The following is a 20,116-nucleotide window of genomic DNA, read 5'->3' on the forward strand; positions in this document are numbered from 1 at the left end:
AAATGATATACATACTCATAATTGAAGTCTGCTCTATTGTGGTACGGGCATGAACCAAGGTTTAGTATACAAAGTGCATCCCCCAACACACAAAAGACACTGTCAGGCCATGTACAACTCATGTCTGTTCTGCAAGCCTGAGAAAAGGGGCATCAGAGCAGATGCTGCACACATTGAAAATACTGCGAGTTCACAAGCACCTGGCAGGCCACTGGGGCTGCTCCTGTGTCATGTATACACTGGTTGGTTTGACGTCACCCTTCCCTGGCAGTGCAGAGCTACACTACTTGGGGAAACCTGGTCAAACTCAGCTAATTACATAGCCCGTATTCAAACCAGTGATATCTGCACTCAGAATGGACACATTTAAAACTTCTTCCTCTGTGTTTCCCAATTGGATTATTCCTTTGTGTACCAGTAGGTTTCACATTTTGAAAAACAACGTTCCTTAATTGTATTTTAGGGAGTGCACTCTGAGAACAGTCGTTTAGAATCTGAGGTTCGTTTACTGCATGCAACTGATGTACAGTAGGTGACTTTTTATTTTCTAAAATAAAAGTCCCTACTCTAGAATATTACCGGCAACCAGAAGTTGCCCAGAGGTCGCTTACTAGATTGAAAACGGCACTGGTGAGATCGCAGAAGAGTTAACTGAGCAGGGTATATGAAATGCAGCAGCTGAAGAATCATCCAAATTGATAGTTTGTGTTGTGTTTGAAGTCTAGATATACTGTATATTCCTCGGGTAGAGATGGGATAAATTACCATAGTTGTCCCTTATCTTATGTAGATGCTACAAAAGCTTTATTTGGAGATAATTCATACATTGAACAGTTACATCAGAGTCCAGGGCTCTATTAGATATAATACACCTGTATGCTGAAGTGGATCTACTGCCCAGCCAGAAAATCCTAGATATTTCCTAGCTTATTCTTACCCTCTGCTTACAACAGTCTAGCCACAGTGGTACAACCCCCACTTTTCCACCTGTATAAATGAACAACTATTACATCCATTCATATGATTTGGTTCAGAGATCTTTATTTATTTTGAAAAAAAAAACATTTATTTCTTTTTAAACACAATATTCATTTTGCCATGTTTTTTTTTCTTTCTTTATCCCAGAACATTAAAAAATGTGGGTTGTACCACATACACTATGTATTCACATAATACACAATACAGCTACAGAGTGAGAAGAGACGGAAAAAAAAAACACTTTTTACATACTGCATCTTGACATATCATCAATCCCAAGTAAAAAAAAAAAGCTGAGAACAATCTTTAAAACTCAACAAAGGAATGTAGCTGCCTGTTTTTGCATGAGACAGAATCCAAAGGTCACTGCTTGCTCATCTACAAGCTAAACTTTACCCCACCTGAAATGTAGAAATTGAGAATGGGTGACAGTGCTTCAAAAGACTGATCAGTGCTAAAAAAAAATAAATTACCCGAATAGGTATTGCCACTGTATTGCAATAGACCTTTTCTGTGTCTGCAGAAACCTAGCCAGTGTGAAAAGGGCTCCGTTTTGCACCACAAGAAAATCAACACAGTAACATTACAAAAAGAGCAAAATTATGAGCGATTTAACTGTGTGACCAGGGCCTGTGTTACAGTTGTGGCCAGATCACAACAAAAAAAGCTACTTTATCTTTGTGAGAAATAAGGGCAATATCAAAAGTGAACAAAGATATTTTGCTCAAATTATTTTGGTTTGAAAGAACAGTTAGGAGCCGGAGTAGAGAAATGAAACATTCAACTGTTTTTTTTTTATTTCAGGAATGCATTCCAGTCTCTTAGAGCTGCTTAAAAAGCTACAGTACATGATTACTGCAAAGGGATCAGGTTTTTTGAAAAATACAGCAATGTTTGACTGGGCAATAGTTATCGGTCCAAGAGTACAAGTGCATTATTTTAATTTCTTTTAGTTACAGGACTATTCCAGTTACTGTGAATCCAAGGAACATTTAAGAAGCTATCCTAGTTTTTACATTGAAAACAATTCAGCTTATTATTGTTACTATCTGTATGTCTCATTTAATTAGTGCGATTTTCACACTGGAGGACAGAAAATAAAGACTTAAGGACAATTTTGTCATGTTTCAGATTATGTTTCAGATATGAAAAACTACAGGCCCAGTTTAACATGTCCCTGTTGGACAGGAGGCTTTTCTTTCATGTTGAACAGTGAGCAATTCAATGAAGCATTGTCACTAGGTTAAGCTAGCTTAGAGTCAAAAGAATCTGCAGTTGTATTCACTAATTTCAGTCTTTCAGACTACCTCCAAATACAGTACTGGCCTTTTCTTGAGAAAGTTAAAAATTCCAACAGAAATGACAATACCAAAAGCAATTTAAATTTACCTTACTGCACAATACTATTGTGTATTGTTATATTTTTATCTTGTGAGAAACCAAAGATTTCTACAGGGCACAGCCTACACTTTTATAGAAAGTTAGAGCATTTATATAAAAATTCGATAGCTTTTATCAGTATTGTTTCCCCCTAAAACCTTATACCTAAAAAAGGATACTTTGTATTTCTGCATACTAGCTAAAGACTGTTAAACTGCTTCTCTCAGGTGCTATGTGTAAAAAAAATATTGCATGTACTGTTATATATTTTTAGTTAGAAAATACCTCAAGGGAATTCTTTAACTAAGACATTCTAAAATAAAACAATCTGACAGGTTTTAGAAATCCAACAGGCTTTACCTGTTTGTTTCTTATAAAGAGGAACATAAAGGTTGGGTAGGGAAGGCTTTGTCCTTTGCTATCAGCCATATTAAAAGAAAAGGGAAGAGAAACAACTCTTCCTGAAATAGTCTTGATAATGCAAAGAAAAAGACTGACATATGCTTACACATTGGTAAACCACTCTTCATTTCTTTTAAAATCACTGTAGGATTTCAGATACACGTTCCCGGAGTCATGAACAAACAGACATTACCCTCTTCCCTAAATAATATTGTGTTAATATTTACAAGTTGTTGTTTTTCTCTTCCCATAATATTCCATTAAATAAAAATTAGTTTCAAGTCGTCATTAATTTGTCATTTTTTGTTATTTCCTGTGTTATTTCCTGTTTTCTTGTTTTTTTATTAATCAAGTTTAAAAGTGCTTTTATAAAATCTTTTTTTTTCAGTATTTACAATTAAAAAACAAAACCGAAACAAAACATTAATAATAACAATAATAAAAAACAACTAAAATGTAGACCAGAACACAGTAAAAAAAATCCCCAGGGTATTCATTTTCCAAAAGCCCCTGTTTTGTTTTTCATTTCTTTTGTGCCAGTGTTAACAAGATAGAAACAAGAAATACAGTAAGCTTGACACCTTGAAAGCACCTAGATCAGATTAGAGCACCATGCTGTATCTGTAAAGGATGAACACAGCTGTATCTGCACATCTGTAAACAAACTGTGGCATAGCAGGCTCAGGCTAGGGCAGTGAGCCTGTTTTGGGCACTACAAACTGAGGAGTCCTACCCCAGCGGTGTCCACACAAAACAGGCCAGAAGGAATGCAATGCACAATGGAGTGCAGTGTTAATAGTGACAGTGGAAGGGGTGAATCTTGGGAGAAATGTTTTATGTATCTCTCTTTCCAAACTATACCAGGACTTCTTTCAGTAAATTTGAAAACAGTGGATTTTTTAAAAGAAATTATTTAAAAGAATTGTTCAATTAGATAAATCACTGTATAGGACTTATTGATGATACACATTTTCAGCTCCTCATTTAAGAGGAGAGGTGACAACTGTGTGATAAAAAAGGGACTCTGATTTAAATTGAGAACACAATGTTGAACCCTTGAGTCTTGAGTCTAGTCTTGAGTACTAGAATCTATCTAGCCAAACAACTCATCCTGTTCTCTAGGGTAAAACAAAATAACTTTTAGATGCAGGGGTCTGAGGTCGTGGCTAGGGAGAGACACAGTATCTTCCAGCTGAGGTCTGAATGCATAAATGAACAGGTTAACTTGCTTCCAAGAGCTCCATCCTTTGACCATTTTAAGCTGCCTATTAAACCTGATGGACTGTGGTTCTCTAGGACCAGAGGCTCAGACCCTTCTTACAAAAGGGATCTTTGGTTCCTGGGTGACTTTAATTTGAAAAAAAGGCATGTCTCCCTCAACACTTCCTGTCCTAGCCTGCAGTGCCACTGATATACCAAGGCCAAGGCTATGTGATTATAACTGTCCAGCCTGGGAGATAAGACCCAGCTCTTCAACCCTTGCCCCATTTCCTCTGTGCCTCAGTTGAGTAGAAAGTGGGAGCATCATCAGGGATGAACAAGAACCCATTTTAGCACCTGCCCTTAGGGACATTTCCCAGTTCAGGAACAGAGGAGGGCAACTCAGGTAGAAGGGAGGGGGTGTAGGGAGCTTGGCCATGCCCCGGACAGGAAGCCAAATTACCCCAATTGAACTAGAATTGTGAAGGGGATTGGAGAGGTTGTAAAGGTTTTTTGCAGGACTGCACACATTCAGCCCTGTTTCAGTTGGTATCTCAGTGGTGAAAACATGTAAAACCCACCACAGTAATTTAAAGGCTGTATATACTGATATTTAGTCGTGAATGTCTAAGAAAACACACTTCCAAAGTCTTTTAACTTAAATACAATAAACATACAGTACAGAATGGATATTACCAGAACCCATTCAATTGATCAAAGCTGGAGGAAACTGGTTTAGAAGCAGAGAGACAGCACAGCCTGCAGCTGCAGTTCACTGTTGACGTGGATGATTGTGTTCTACACAACCACATCTTCAGAAATCGAATTGAATTCAGTCAAAACTTAGAATTGGGGTTGACCCCCTAAGGCATTTGTTCTCTCAATCTTAGATACTAAGCAAAGCTGAGTCTGGCACACTTAAAAGTCTGTTTACAGAAACATAAGAGAGGAGATGTTTTATTGGAAAATACACAGTCAACATTCTGCAGAAGACTGCTAGTAGCATTGAGTTTTATCCTGACCTTTTACACTGTGGTCATTTAAGTGACAGACTATGAAGCATGTGTTACATGTTGCTATTTCGTAAAGACAGCTGCTTGTGAAGCTGAATTCTGACCAAGATATTGTAGATACCCAAATACGCTGTTATGTTGATAAAAACTCAATTAAGGGTTAAGTAGAGGTGTAACAGGCCTCTGCAATGAATATCCATTTGGACTTTAATTAAGTGCCAGTACCTAAATTATTTCAACTTTTGCTTAGGTCATATTTGGAGTTAAAACTCTCTGCAGCATTCACATATTTTGACAACCTTTCTTTCACTCCAGCTTAGACATAAAATTGAATGACCTCAGTTCTCACAGTTGTTTCACTATATTAACATTTTTCTTTTGCCCCTCTAATGCTGTGTCTCCGTATTAGACATTGGGAACCAATTGTACTAAGTCCGAGTCTGGACAAGTCTTAAATCAGGACCCTGGTATTTTGTAACATCACAGAGAATTGCATGCATGGACACTGTGCAGGTGTGAAATCAGAAAATATATCTACAGAACTATATGGGAGCCAGATGCAATGTTTAGTGACTGTGTGTTGCCTCTATCAACCCTTGAAAGCCAGCAATAATGTACTAGCCCATGGAACAGCACCATAGCATTAGAGACACTGGTGATTTATGTCTTTTTGCAATGTGAAAAGCATTTTGCCCTAGTGTTGAATTTATGGTTAGTTCTGTTTCTGCAGGTTGGTTCACATGGAAACAAAGCATTCAGCATTATTTTTAATACAGTGGCACCAAAGAGTATTTCAGATCACTAGGGTCTCAAATCCTCATTGGAGCTGCTGGATGTATACTGCATATAAAATAATTGATTTGATTTGATTTCCATATTATTCTCTTGGTGTTATTTTAAATGGCTCCAGTAAGTATCAATATACCTAGTACCTGGTATATCAATGCTCACTGCAGCAGCTGTTATGTGAGGCAGCTACACAAACTTTTTCATCTGTAACGCTGGTAGTTGGTGTGTGTACTGCATATGTTCTGTGCACACACAGCTTGGTGATCCTCTGTTCTCTCTGGTCCTGTATTATGGACAGTAAAATGTGAAAAAGCACCATTTTTGTTTAATTGACTACAGTACGTCAGAATGGCACCATTAGTTTGCACCTGTGTGAAGAGAAGGCTGTTGCATTTTAATAGAGAAGAAATAATGAAGTGTTTCTGTCTGCCAAGCACACAAACCAATTCCCTCACTGCTACAGCACGCAGTTTCTTCTACTTTTAAGGCACGCTGATCTGTACCTGTAGCATTGCATAAAACAATACAGCACCACTCGTGTCACATACAAGCAGTTAATAGGTCAGACAAGTTGTTTGCATTCATGCCGTTGTCTAAAGAGACGGTTTACTAAATGTTCCTTGCAGGAAAGCAATGGAAGGCATTGTTCCCTCCTGTCCACCCCTGACTGCTAGAACAGTAAGGCATGGGTTTCTCATTTCTAATAAGGTCTTTACTTCTTTGGTGGTCTTGTGTTTGTGCTCTGACAGGAGAATGAAAATATCAGTGCAAGGCACTCTCAAAGTCACACTCGTAGTCAGGCTCAATTATATTCCGAGAGAGAGAGAGAGAGAGAGAGAGAGAGAGAGAGAGAGAGAGAGAGAGAGAGAGAGAGAGAGAGAGAGAGAGCAGTACCATGGGACTTTTCTCAGCACCAATTCACAAGGGTGTGGAGTAAATGTCTATCTGTCATTATCTAACAGTACTGTAAGGAGTTAGAGGGCAATCAAGCCAACCTGGACTGATAGATAACATCATTTTCTTGAACCAAGGCTAAGAAACACCAGTTAACATTATGCATGGCCGAATTTTTAGCAAGGGCCTATTGGAAAAGATGGAGAAAGCCAGCAGTCTCGTAAAGGGGTTTTTAAGTCCTGAACTAATTGAGATTACTGCATGTGGCACTGCGTGCTGAGCAAGATGCAGGGAAAATGGTAAAAGGCAAACATGAGGCACCCCATTATTTAGGTAAGTCTGAAGCACCAATGAAATAACGAAAAAGCAGCTGAGTAATCATGATAGTGTGAGCAATGTTCAAGTGTGTCTACAGAGAGCTGTCAGAGGTCTTTTGTTTAAAGAGTCAGAGATTACACTAAAAAGGGGCATCACTGTGCATTGATACAGGTGGTGTCTGAGAGCCCAAGATACAGAACAAGACATTGTTTTCTTTTTGATGCAGAGAAATGCACCTCCTCCTTCTTTTTAAGAACAGTGAAGACCATGACTTGGGAGGAGAAGAGCTCTCTCTGTTTGCTTATCATTGACTTAAATATAATTTTGTCATTGATAAAAAAACAACTTAAAAACAATTAAAATAAATAGCTATTAAAATAGACTTTATGAAACTTCTCACATGAGAAGAAGCTACAAAGTCATTGTTATTATCTTCTTAACTTATTTTTAAAAATTATTTTGTTTTTTTCCTTCTTCTTCAGGTATTTTTCCTGGATCAAAAGGTTATAAATAGGAGACTTCCAAGGTGTTGCATTCCGCTTTGATGTTCTTGTTTGCTTTTTCTGTTTCCTTTTTGTCGCTTCTGTAATCTGGCCTGCCCCCTGTTTACAGGTCAAACCTTCTTATAAACATATTCTCGCAAAAAGAATGAATGAAAAATGTTGTTCTGCACTATTTGTGATTTGGGGGCAGGAGTGAGCAGGACTGCAAGAGGGGTCGTATTCCATCTGTGCCCCCGTCCCAAAAAAAATCATAACATTAAAATAATATTAATAATCAAATAATAATAATAGAAATCATCAATGTCATAATAATAACAATACCAATAATAACACCACCAACAACAATAATAATAGTAGGGATCATTATAGTAAGAAGGGAAAGAAACAATGTAATCCCTCTGACAATAGAGAGAGGGAGAGCACCACGAGCAGCCTGTTTGCAGGAACACCCTGTGACAGGGAGTGACTGCACTGCTGCTGAATTTGAGGTAAAAAAATGAAAAAAAAAACTTTAAAAACTCCAAAGCAGAACCGACTAGGAAGGAGAGAAAGATTTTCCTTCTCTTCTTGGCCACCCCAGCACCAAAAAAACTTCCCGTCCTTTTGATCCCCTTGCACGGGGAGTCTCTCACACCCAGCGGCTGTAGGGCCCAGTGAGCTGGGTGTGTGCGTATGGTGAAACAGTGACAAGAGAGTTTGTGTGTGGTGTGGGCGCATGCCGCGTATGAATGCCTTCTTTCTTGTCCTTGCTCTGGCTCTGTCCAGATGCACTGTTTCCTGAAGCTGCCGAGCTGTTGCTGCCTGCCGCTCCCCACTTGCGCTTCTTGCCGTAGGCCTTGATGTCCTCCTGTGGTAGCCCTAGCCGGGCTGCCTCCTCTTGTCGTTGCCGTGCCCGCTCTGCCAACAGCTTCATCTTGGCCTCCCACAGTGCCAGGCCATGGCAGGGCTGGTTGAGGTTCTTGTGCTGGTAGAAAACCAGGGAGATGCGAGTCGGGTGGCAGCGGTTGGGTTTCTTGAGTGGCGTGGTAGCATGCAGCTCGCGGCGGGCACACTCAATGAGGATTGACCCGTGTGCCGGAGCCACTGCCACCCCCCCGATGTTGGGATCTAGGAAGTTGTGCTCACTATCAGACCATACCTCCTCTTCTTCCTTCACCTGCGATTGCTGCTCCATCTTCTCCTCACCCTCTAGCCCATATGGGTCCCAGAACATTTTATTGTTGGTAATATCTGATGCTTGGAAAGCATCTGGGTACAGCCTGCCCTCTGGGGTGGGCACAGGGGTTGGTGTAAGGGTACTGGCAGCTGCCGAGCCTCCACAAGACTTCCATGCTTTCTCCTGTAGCCCCAAAGGTGTAGATCCTCTGCCCTCTCCATCTTTGCACCACAGCTTATCTGGGAACCCCCCCACAGGTGTGGCCCTCTTTAAGTTTGCATTGTATCCATTTGAGTTCCAGGATTTTCCTTGTGGGTTAGGGGATGGGCAACAACCTTCACCAGGTCTGCCAAAGGTGCCCCAGCTGGTATTAGGGACATGAGGAGAGCAAGAAGGAGCAGGGGAAGGTGTCAAAGGGAGGGATGGGGAAGGGGAGGGAGAGGGAGAGGGGAGAGGAGTGGTTGCACCCGAAAATGAGCTCCACTGTTGCTGCTGTTGGTGTTGGTGTGGCTTCTCCAATACATTCCGAGTTTCTGCAGGGCTGGGAGGAAAAGAGGAGGGGGATGAAGCCCAGGATTTCCTACCATCATGTGGAGTGGAGACTTTACGATTGCTATCCCAGGACTCTGATCCTAGATTCCCATTCATCTTGTATCCAGGCCATTGCTCGTGCTGTGGGCCTGGGCTGGGACCCTGTATTGATCCATGGGTTATGTCATCCCTGGTAGGAGGATTTGCATCCCCTCCCGCTGCTCCACCACAGTCTGTGTACTGAGGGCTATCGATTGGCTCCTGCTTGATCATTTTGGTCAGAGGGCTTGGAAAACTCCGCCGGGCACCTTCAGGGGCCTGGTGATTTCGGTGTGGTGGGACCAGGGGCTGGGCAAACTCTGGAGATGCAGGGACCAGGGAATGGAGGGGATAACCGGTTTTTGAGGGGGTGACCCCTTGGGATTGCTCTGGGTAGTCTGGGAATGATGATTTCCCAAGACTGGCCTGCAGTGTCTGGACATCCGGCTTCTTCTCATAAACGGTGGCTTTAGGCCAGCTACCACTGTGGCCATCATAGTTTAGGAACTGTGGTGGAAAGATGTGGTTGGGTGGGTAGTTATATAAGCTGTAGGGCACTGGGAGGTTGGGGTGGAAGCCATTGGGAGAGGTGGCAGGGAGGCCATTCCTTGCATAGTATGAGGGGTAGGAATAGACACTGTTCATGCTGTAAGGGTCAGAGGGGCGGCAGTTGCCAAGGACAGAATAGCTCTCCAGGACACCATTGCTGTTCCCATTGTATGACTTAAAATTTTCCTTGGGCTCCATCTTGATGGTGGGCTTCACTTCCTGTTTTGGGATTCCTGTGCAAGTGAAGAGAGTGGGATAAAGAAACAGCCCTCAGTATTGACACAGACACACACAGAAATCCACTGTATAGTCCTGGGGCCTAAAAGGTTCAAAGACTATAAAACGCTAGATGAACTAACAAGTGAAATGTGAATGAAATGCCTCACATTTCCAGGTAACTATGGAAAAGAGAACACTTTTTTGCTGCACAATGTAACTCGTATTTCTGTGTTTTTCCTCTTGATTACTGCAGTCCTTTCAAGCTGCCCTGTGTAAAGTTACAAGTCCAATTAGTAATAACAATAGAAATCATTATCATTAGAAGGAGAATAAAGAAGGGCATACCTTTGTTACAGTGCTGCTGTGTAGGGGGCCCCATGTGGCTTAGCTCCGTCTTCATGATCTTCTCTGGTGTTTCCAGCTGTTTCTGACCTTTCTTCTTCTCAGACGCAGCTTTCTTGGCCTCCAATTTGCGCTGTCGGCATGATTTTGCAGGCTCAGGCAACTTGCGCACTTCACGACGGAAGTTGGTGAGCACCTGGATTGCACCAGACTCTATCTTCTGGCGCTGGCGTTCCTCGCTGCCAAACTCATCAGTCAAGGAGACCTTATAGAGTGGGAGCACATGGAGCTGCTCGTCTTCAGGGATCTGGCCTACAGTGCGGTTATCTTCCTTTGTCAGAGTGCACACCTGCATAGACAGATAGAGTCAGCCGGCACTGATACAGAGATATACAGAGACACATTGACACCAACATACTGAAACACTTAAGACACCGGCAGTGACATCCTAAGATGCTCAGCCACTGATACGTAATGCAATGTAGGTAAAGTCCATAGCACAGTCTGAGTGGTTCATTAGGTCAGGTCTCACTAAGGTTTATGTAGCGTTAAACAGACTACAAAGCACATGACCCCCCCCCCCCAGGATGGAATCTATTCCAGGAATTACTCTGCTAGCTGGATGCAGAGGGGATCTGAACCCACAACATGAAGTTAGCAGCCCAAAGGCTATGCTACTGTATGTTCCCAACATTTGTTTGTCAAGTGAGGTTGTGGTTGAGTCTACAGATGAATGGGTATTCCAGAATGCTTGGATGTTTCTGAAGAACGAGTGGGAAGAGGTGGACATACCACAGTGCAGCCATTGTATAGGTTGTGCTGGTCCTTGTGGGCGTGGGCACAGAAATCCATGCAGGCGGTGACCCCTGAGAATGGGCGGCCTTCCTTCAGACCCAGCCGGCAATCTGGGGCTGACTTTTCTGTGGCAGTCTGGGCAGAAACAAACCAACAAAGACTTATTTTGTCATCTTTTTTAATTTGGAAAAGTCATTAGGTACAATGTTTCCTTCTCAAAAACCTTTCAAACCACCACCATATACAACATACAAATACCATATTCTCATTAAAAATGTTTTTTCCATCAATCAATTTAAGTTTTTAACAAGGAATGACTTTTTGTCACCAGGTCAACCTAAATTAAGAGTCAGAAGGTCTTCAATAATTTTATAATTATCCTATGGCTGTGCTCCTGAGAACAATGCAATTCTGGTCACAGCTTGACACAAAACAGTCCTGAGTCAGCAAACAGGGCCTTAAGTTTAACTGAATGGTAACCAGACACCCACTGACCTGCTGCAGAAGCACAGTGACCCACAGCAAATTTCTTCACAGTCTCAGGCATGGAGGTGTAGGTAATTATTAACAGAAACAGCCAGGCTATCCTAATCTTGAAGAAAAGCCTCTCCTACACATGCATGATTACCCTATTCATTCTTTAAAAGAGCACTGCCCCACACTGTACTCTAAACCACAGGGATTCCACTTGCATTCAATGCTTTTCCCTTGCAACATAAGATATCTGCACAAAGTTTAGTGGGCAGAGGGCAGGTTAGTAATTGGCTACAACATCAATTTCCAGTGTACCTGTATCTTTAATTTGGTATTTTCAAACCAACAGGACCCCTTTCAAAGTGTCTAACTGGATATTTTCTTTCCCTAATGACAGTAGTTAGAAGATAAATATGTTTGTTTTAACAACACAGGAGACTTCAGTTAAGAAGTTGTTGTTTCCAATCCTGAGTTCCTGCACAGCTCTGTGTTGTGTGTTAGGGCTGATTTACTTTACCTGGTTGCTGTAAGCCTGGGGGGCGAGCCTTTTGTACAGGGGAGCAACCTTTGTGGCCAAGTCCTGGAAATTATCCCTGAGATTCTCCTCCTGAAATACAATGAACAACACAGTGTTATTCTAGAAGGATCAGGTAGGGCATGGTTGTGGCTTTTCTAACTAAATGTTAGGAGAGCCCATGAACCATTTCACTCAGTCTGAGTTCTATTGTCGGTGCTGTTCAAATGTTACAATCCTGGATAAGAAGCTTTTGGTGGAAATCAAGACAATGCTATTGTCAATAGCAGAGGAACATCTGGCACTAATTATGGTTGCACTGAACAACAATGGCATTGTTTTAAGGTCATCATGCATCCCTCATTCTACACCCTCATAGCTCCCCTGGCAGGACTGACCTCCTTGGGGTTGTCTCCTTGCAATCTGAATTTGCGTGGGGTCTTGCTTCGTGCATATTTGCACCCATTGAAGTACATACTCCAGGAGCACCCAAAGGAGAAGGAAGCTCCACAGGTCTCCGGATCCTTTCCCTGGCAGGCACAGGTGCGGCTGGAAGGAAAGATGAAGGCAAAGCGGATCAGAGACAAACACTTGGCATTCAGATTAAACTTTTAATTGTTAGGTTATTGGTTACAGAGAGGGTTGTGTGCATACAGGTATTCACCAGAACTAATAAATAACTAATAAATTACGATGTTTCTAATGATGTATTAGCCCCTTTTCATTCAGACAGCAATACAGTCAGGACACATTACATGCTAAGTTAAAGAATACACTCTCCACTGCAGAAATTAAATTAGAAAGTGCCCTTGTTTAAGATACCAGGTTGGTGGAACCTTCCTTTAACACTTCTGTGTGGTGGTCTTGTTAATGGGCTTGAAACATACAAAAAATAAAAACTGAACACAAACCAACATAGTTTTAAGAGTAGGCTGTACGACATTAGCATTTTTAAAATGAGAATTTACAGCTGTTTTTTTGTTCTACCCATCTTTGTCATCATCAGTCGTGTGGGTTTTTCACATCTCAGCTTGCAGCTACAAAACCCACAATCACACACTAGGGACAATGAGGGAGTGGCAGCCTATTTTGTACCACCCATCTTTGAGTCACTTATCGTAGAGAACATGTCACAGGCACTAAACATCAGTACCAGAGGTTCAGTGCCAAACAAAGAAGTGCCACATCCCTTACCAGATGCCCACAAGTACACACACAGATCAAAGGGGTTGTTGTGTTGCTGATAACCAGGATATCCTTGGCCAGCTAATCTCATCCTACCCTTGGTGAACCTCAGCCAATTGTACGCCGCCATTTGGTAAACTCCAGTCACAGCTGGCTGGTGTTGTGAGCCTGGCCTGTTCCCATGATCATAGACCTCAACCTGTGCTTGAGAAAGTGCCTTTACTAGTTAAGGCACTCAACAGGACACAGCACTATCAATCTTGTTAGATTTACGAAAAAATGTTGTTTACTGGCCTTCTTCAGTCCATCCTTGTCTTTTAGATTAGGATGTGGAGGATGTCCAGCTGTGACAACAACTCCTATTAAGAGTTTCTGTGGGTTTGGGTCTGTCACTTCCTTACCTGATTTGATGACAGGATTAAATTAAAAGTGAATTACCTTTAATTGTCCATCTGGTATGCTTTTTGTCCAAATCTGACAGTAGATGAATCTCTTTCGCAGTTTATTTACAGATGCAGGAAGAGTTGATTATTGAATCTTTGGGTGTCCTTATGAAAGATTACCTTCATTTATTTTCATAGTTCATATGGCTTTCTCAAGCTCACGTGCCTTGCTGTGCTCTGCCGTGATTTCACTTGTGTTTCAGGTTACCACATCTTTTTTTGATTTCTGGGGCGAGGTTGTTACTCACTCATCATTGAGTCCGCAGCGCCGGCTGGTAGGGTTGCCGTACTTGGTGAGAGTCTCGCTGATCTCGTGGTATAGCTTGTCTCCAAGCTCGCGGGGCACACCCTCCCAGGCCAGGATGAGGATGATGACGACGGCATGGGCACAATGGTGGCCTGCCCGCTTCCGCACCAAGCACAGGAGCTTCTCGGCCTCGCTGGCACGCCGGATCACCTGAATCCCCCATGCACAATATTGTCAATCTGTCACCTGACACAAGTACTGATGTCACAGAACAGTCATTTAATTCTAAGATCTTTCCACATCATTACCGTAGATGTATATCAGGTAATCATTGATGCATAAGGTCTGCTTCTATAGCTATGGCAAAATCAATAAGTAATTCAGTCATAAGGTGTTTTACTGATCAGCCTCAGTCACAGAACCATTACTGTGTTTATCAGTAACCTGCTTTTGTTAGGCATTGTGGCCCAGCACAATTCAGTCATTACAGAACCTGGTCATGTGTCATTCAGACTACCAGTTCCAGCATAATTCTGCAGCCCTAGTCTTGCAGAACCACAAAGTCCGGTTTTTACATTCTATATGAACTATGGCTGAGAACACACCTTGGTGGTTTGGTAAGCCTCCACCAACAATTATATTGTACACAAATATATCAATACAATTCATTTGTATATCATGTTTACCAATTATAATACATTACTTATTTGCACCTAAACCTAGTCAGAGGTAGCTAAACAAGATGTAACAAACAACGACGAAGGATCTGAGATTATGTTTATGGCAGTGGAATAGTGTTACCTGTAGATTTATGATACAGCTTTTACCCAATGATGCCTGCCGCCTACAGTGTTTCTGCACAGATGTTTTAGGCCATCCACAGAAACTGTATCAAAATGTATCAGTATAAACACCTCAGCTTCTTGTACTTGAGGAATGCATCTTTTGTGGCTTAGAAGGCTACAATGCATTTCTTTGGGATTTGCACCGAAGCATTATAGAAATCCTTCTGAGCATATGGTTTTTATACCACGGCCTGATATATTCTGAATTGCAACTGGGTATACAGACAGTCCCTGGGGTTAAGTATACTTGGCTGATGTCAATCTGACCTTATTTAAAAAGTCTCATGAATTTAATTTATCTGAAGTGCGGAAGTCTCAATTCACAATTTGTGTAGTGTGAGCGAGTGTGACCTATTCATGTAGGAAAAAAGCTGAGGTGCCGTGTGTTTTATAGTCTTCCAGTGTGGGCTTGTCAGTGTTTTCCACCTCATGGTATTGTGTGCATTGCTCTGCTGTTAATTTACATACGTGTTGCCCCTTCTCCAGTACCGTCCTACCCTTACTCATCTAATAAGAAATTCAGCATCTCACCAGCACCATCACCTATTCATGTATGCAAGCTCAAAACAGGAATTGAGGTATATGAAGTTCAATGTTAAAATATTTATTTCGTAACATGTTTTTTTACATACAATTCCACTTCAGCGGGTTTCTATATTTTTTAATGTTAGGTATTTTAAAATGTTTATGGACCAAATGTACTGTAACAAGACATTTTTCATGGGGCTGTACATATCATCAAACTCTAAACCTGTCTGTTAAATTTCTCTTCTCTTTTTCCTTAAATGTTGATTATATTAACATATAAGAGTAACGACTTATACAAATTTTGCAGAAAAGGTCTGCAGTTGGAGACTGTCTATAGTTTATGTTTCTCCACTGATTTGCTCACTTAGTATAAATGACTAACCAGGTCTCCAGGGTTCAGACAATCCCTAATTTAAGGTAAGATATGAAATGGTATGTAATTAGCCTTGCTGAGAATGACTGTCTGCGAGGATGAGGCCATCTGAACTCCCACTTTTAAGAGGAATGAGCCAGGAAGCTGCAGCAGCAGTGAAGATGGGTTGGAGAGTAGAATGTGGAAGTGAGTAACGTAGAAGTGTGATACTTATATGTAATACCTTCATTCGAGCCTTCGTTTGGAAGTTAATTTTCTACAGAGCAGATATATTATTAACCATACTGGCTACCAGTAATTTCTAAATTACTGTAATAATTTTCAATTATCTTATCAACACTCATCAATTATAAGCTGACAAAATTGTTACAAAGTTTCATGCCCAGATTGGTAATGAGACAAAGAAATATATTTTCAGACTGTTATGCATGCTTGGCCATTGGCCATTATTCAGAGGAGGAGAAAGATCAGAAATATTCTCAATATTGCAAGCAGTCTTGCTCACTAAATCAGTGTTTTCCAACCGTCAGACATGAATAAGTGAGCCTTAGATTGTTGGAATAGTGGCAACCAACATGTACAACTCATTACATGTCCAAACCACTTTTTGTTTGTAAGGCTCAGTCTTAGCATCTGCCCACCTCCTCACCGCCCCGAATTATTTGTAGTTAATCCATCCTATTTTTAACTTATATTTAGTAGCAGCGATGGCTTTTGGATGTTGCTAAGCAACATAATGCCAACTGCGGGGCTCAGTCTGTAGCAGCTTTACAGGTGATTCACTGAAAACATATGAATGAAATATGCTCCAGTTTAAGTGTGGAACATAATTTGCAGTGAGAGTAGAGACCCCAGCAATTTCAGATAGCCCTAATCTGCCACTGCTCCCACATTTTCCAAAACTGGCATTTGGAAAACAAATAACATGTAATAGACTAAAGCATTCTATGCTTCTTGGCTTGATAAATGTAAGGTAATTAATTTAGATAAAAATAATGTAGAGCTCAATACTTCTAATTAGTACTAATTAGTCTTAGTAATAAGGTGTACATTAACTGGAAATATGTCACCCAGTAACTTAACTTGAAAAGTTAAGTTATGAAAAACGTGATTTTCAAAAGAGTCAAAAACAAGAACTAGGCTGCAAAATTATTTTTAAAATCTCTTTTATGTAAGTGAGCATCTTTAATTCAGACCTACTTATAGTAAAATATGTTCATAGTGTCATAAAGACTGTTCCTAAATTATTTTGTAATGTTGACTAATATCACTCTTTCAAAAACAGAAGAGACTTCCACTATTATTTAAAAAAATAATGCAGAAAATCTGGCTAGAAGGGGTTTAGATTTACAATGAAATGAGTATGTATCCAGTTCAAACTTAATACTCTTCTATCAAGTCGTAACAATAACCCTTGAAAGAATAAAACTTACCAAACATTAACAATAAGATATAGTTCTAAGGCTCAAATCTTACGTCGGCTTACGTAGGCTCAAATCTTACGCACTGAAAAGTATGTTAAATTTTCTCTGCAATGATTAACGAAACATTGAGTTCTGTCCTACAGAAACACAATGTGGTTTCCATTATATAAACAATGATCAGCGTTTTTTTTGTTTTAAGCTTCTGCAGCTTACGTTTTTCGTTTGTCTTTAATAATTAATAGGTTTTGACCTATGCACGCTATTGTTCTGCAATTTTAAGGCAAGCCATCTGACAATTTGTGTTAGCGAAGCGTACCGATTACACTTTGTTATTACCAGTAGGACTGTGGATGTGCAGTACTAGTATGGCAGACATCTGAATAAGAGATCCACAAACAAGGTGACACTTACCCATTTGGCGATGGGACATCCCTGAGAGCTTTTGCCTTCCTTGCCCGTGTAGATCACCTTCTCAATGCGGATTGCTTCACCCTTCTCCCCATACCTGGTAACACAGCAGCACAAGACCTAATTCTCCCCAGTGCCTTTCATCACAAATAACACCCTTGATCATAGCAGTATATCCTGTCATTCACTTTGTACAGCTGCACAGAAACCAGAAGTCATGTTCTCTGTTGCCCTGAGAAATCTAGCATCAGGAATTATGCCAGTCTTGAATCAACACCTTAATGCCAGCTAGTAAAGAAATAACTTCTTGCAAATATGACAAGGAGGGAGTGACCTTATAGAGGTATGGCCTGGAGTACACCCTGAGAAACCATGAGAACAACTTAAATTAGAAGTGGAATATTTGCTATTATTTGATTTTCAATAGTGTCACAAGTATTCCCATTAAGAAAAAGGCATAAGGGGTCCAGGGTCCCTTACAATTAAAACCAAAAAAGACTAGCAGTCACAAAATGAATGAATAGAAGCTTAAACTCCTGTAACCACTAAGGATCAGTGCAGGACTCAACTAACAGACTCACTGAAAAAGCAACTACTGTACACAGACCATCACAGGGAGGAATTACAATGGTGTTAAGCTATACTTGTAGACAGCAAACTCTGAGTGAAATGTGTGAGTCTAAGCATGTATTTTTTAAATCCTGGATAAAAAACAATCATTAGAGATCTTAGAGATCTATTCTGTAAATGTAGAAGTGACACATTTTCATCTGAGATCATTAAAACTGAAAGAGAAAAACTATCTTCTACAACACTGAGATATGTTTCTGAGGTAAAGTTAAACTACGAATCACCAGAAAGCCCCTAAGCACCAGTGCCAAATATAAAAATAACATTTTTCCATATTACCTTAATATCACGAGATTCAAAAATAGTTTATTATGAACCTTGCCAGCGTTATCAGTTTACAATTTGTGGTGTTATATTACCTAATATCTGAAGAGACTATCATAGCTTTGCATTACTATGTAAACTTGAGTAAGTGTAGGAATTTCACTTTTGCACCACACCTAAAAATCTGCTCTTTTAGAAACAGGCTCTTCAAAGTTAAGTCTTTTTTATGTTATTAATCCTTCAAGAAAGCACTAGAAGAGAGTTTTAAACATTATATTGGAAGTAGGTACCATTAACATTAGATATTTGCAAGAATAAAGTTCCCAGAATAAATACATTAGTGTTTAATAAACTACTGAATAAAATATTTTAGTTTTGGGCCTACAGGTCAGAAAACAGCACTGACCCCTTTTATCCTTCCTGTAATAATGCAGACAGCTAAATGAGGCAGTTGATCAAGGGATTACAGAATTCACTTGATGACTTGGGATAGGTCCTCTCAACTTAGCAGTGTGAAGTTATATAAACATGCAGATCTAATAAGTTAGGAATTTACAAGCCACTAATCAACTCCTCCCTAAAAATCTGCTACCATACCCAAACCCACACACCCCTCTTGACCTAGTGCTGGCAGACAGTGGCCTGTTCCCATGCCCCTGCCAATATTTGTGGGTGACTGGGTACTTGCAGCCTTTTGTCAGTCATCTTGCCTCCCATCTGCAAACAGGCACTTTAAATTCAGGCAGCATGTGGGATAGGGGGAGGGGAGTACTTGTGAGTTAACAGCTCATCCAGCAGTATTTCTCCACCTGACATAGCGTAAACACCTTTTCAATATGATGGGATGGAGATCTTTGGGTGGATTTTTGCTTGTTTTTTCCTTAGAAAAGATCAGCAATACTCGTAAAAGTAAAGCTTTTCATTCCCTTTTTAAAAGGGAATAGCAAGTTGTTAGGAGGTGTCTCTGGAGGATTATATACCTTACGTGTTCTATAACTGAGATCCTCCAAAACCTTTTTTTCACTAACCTTTACTGATGACAAAAATACAGTATATAATTTATACATTAAAATTCTCCCCGCTGTATTGATACAAAGCAAAAGAAAGATTATCAGCATTTGTAGGCAAATCCTGACAAAGAGATCTACTTAAGTTGATCTAGCATTACCGGTCTCTTTGTATTGTTGAAAGTTGAAAAAGCATTTCAGATTGCACAGTTGTTTTTCTCCTAATTTATTTTTAAACAAACGCTGCCTGTGTAAGAAAGAATGATTGTGTGTGATCGTTTTTACAGCATGCCATGGTGCTTTGAGATGCATCATTTTGCTTATCTCTAATTGCTTTTAATGATGGATACAGCAGTTGAGTCCATGACTGAGATAAGATTAAACAAAAATGTATTTTTACAGTTCATTAAGCTTTTGACAGTTTATCAATAATGTCCGTGTCCTTATCTGTCAATTAAATTGGAGAGTGGACCATGCTGGACAGAGCGCCAAGCCTCTAGCAGCAGAGATTGACCCTTTAGGTTAGAGGTTATTTGCAGGTCATGCAAAGGCCAGCAAAAGGTTTTGTCATTACGTCACTTTTACACAATTAAAAGAATAAAAGATCCCTCACAGAAAATCATCCCTCCCACTAGCAGCTTGTTAAAAAAGATGACCTGTTGACAT

The 20,116-nt window shown here is 40.5% G+C and overlaps 1 protein-coding gene across 6 annotated transcripts in view; it reads right to left on the bottom strand.

Moving 5' to 3' along the window:
* Positions 1-770: 770 nt before the first annotated feature.
* Positions 771-20,116, bottom strand: part of tet3 (tet methylcytosine dioxygenase 3) — a 77,054-nt gene continuing 57,708 nt past the window's right edge. For all 6 annotated transcript variants that reach the window (XM_088624729.1, XM_088624728.1, XM_088624732.1 and 3 more), the window contains 7 exons: positions 17,553-17,646; positions 13,973-14,181; positions 12,495-12,645; positions 12,100-12,189; positions 11,106-11,243; positions 10,317-10,662; positions 771-9,985 (listed from right to left, as the gene is read on the bottom strand). In XM_088624729.1, the coding sequence (XP_088480855.1) occupies positions 8,106-9,985; positions 10,317-10,662; positions 11,106-11,243; positions 12,100-12,189; positions 12,495-12,645; positions 13,973-14,181; positions 17,553-17,646 (2,908 nt within the window). In that variant the 3' untranslated portion in view covers positions 771-8,105. The remainder of the gene's footprint in view (positions 9,986-10,316; positions 10,663-11,105; positions 11,244-12,099; positions 12,190-12,494; positions 12,646-13,972; positions 14,182-17,552; positions 17,647-20,116) is intronic.

Source organism: Lepisosteus platostomus, chromosome 3, assembly GCF_059453375.1.
Source record: "Lepisosteus platostomus isolate fLepPlt1 chromosome 3, fLepPlt1.hap1, whole genome shotgun sequence".
Lineage (NCBI taxonomy): Eukaryota > Metazoa > Chordata > Actinopteri > Semionotiformes > Lepisosteidae > Lepisosteus > Lepisosteus platostomus.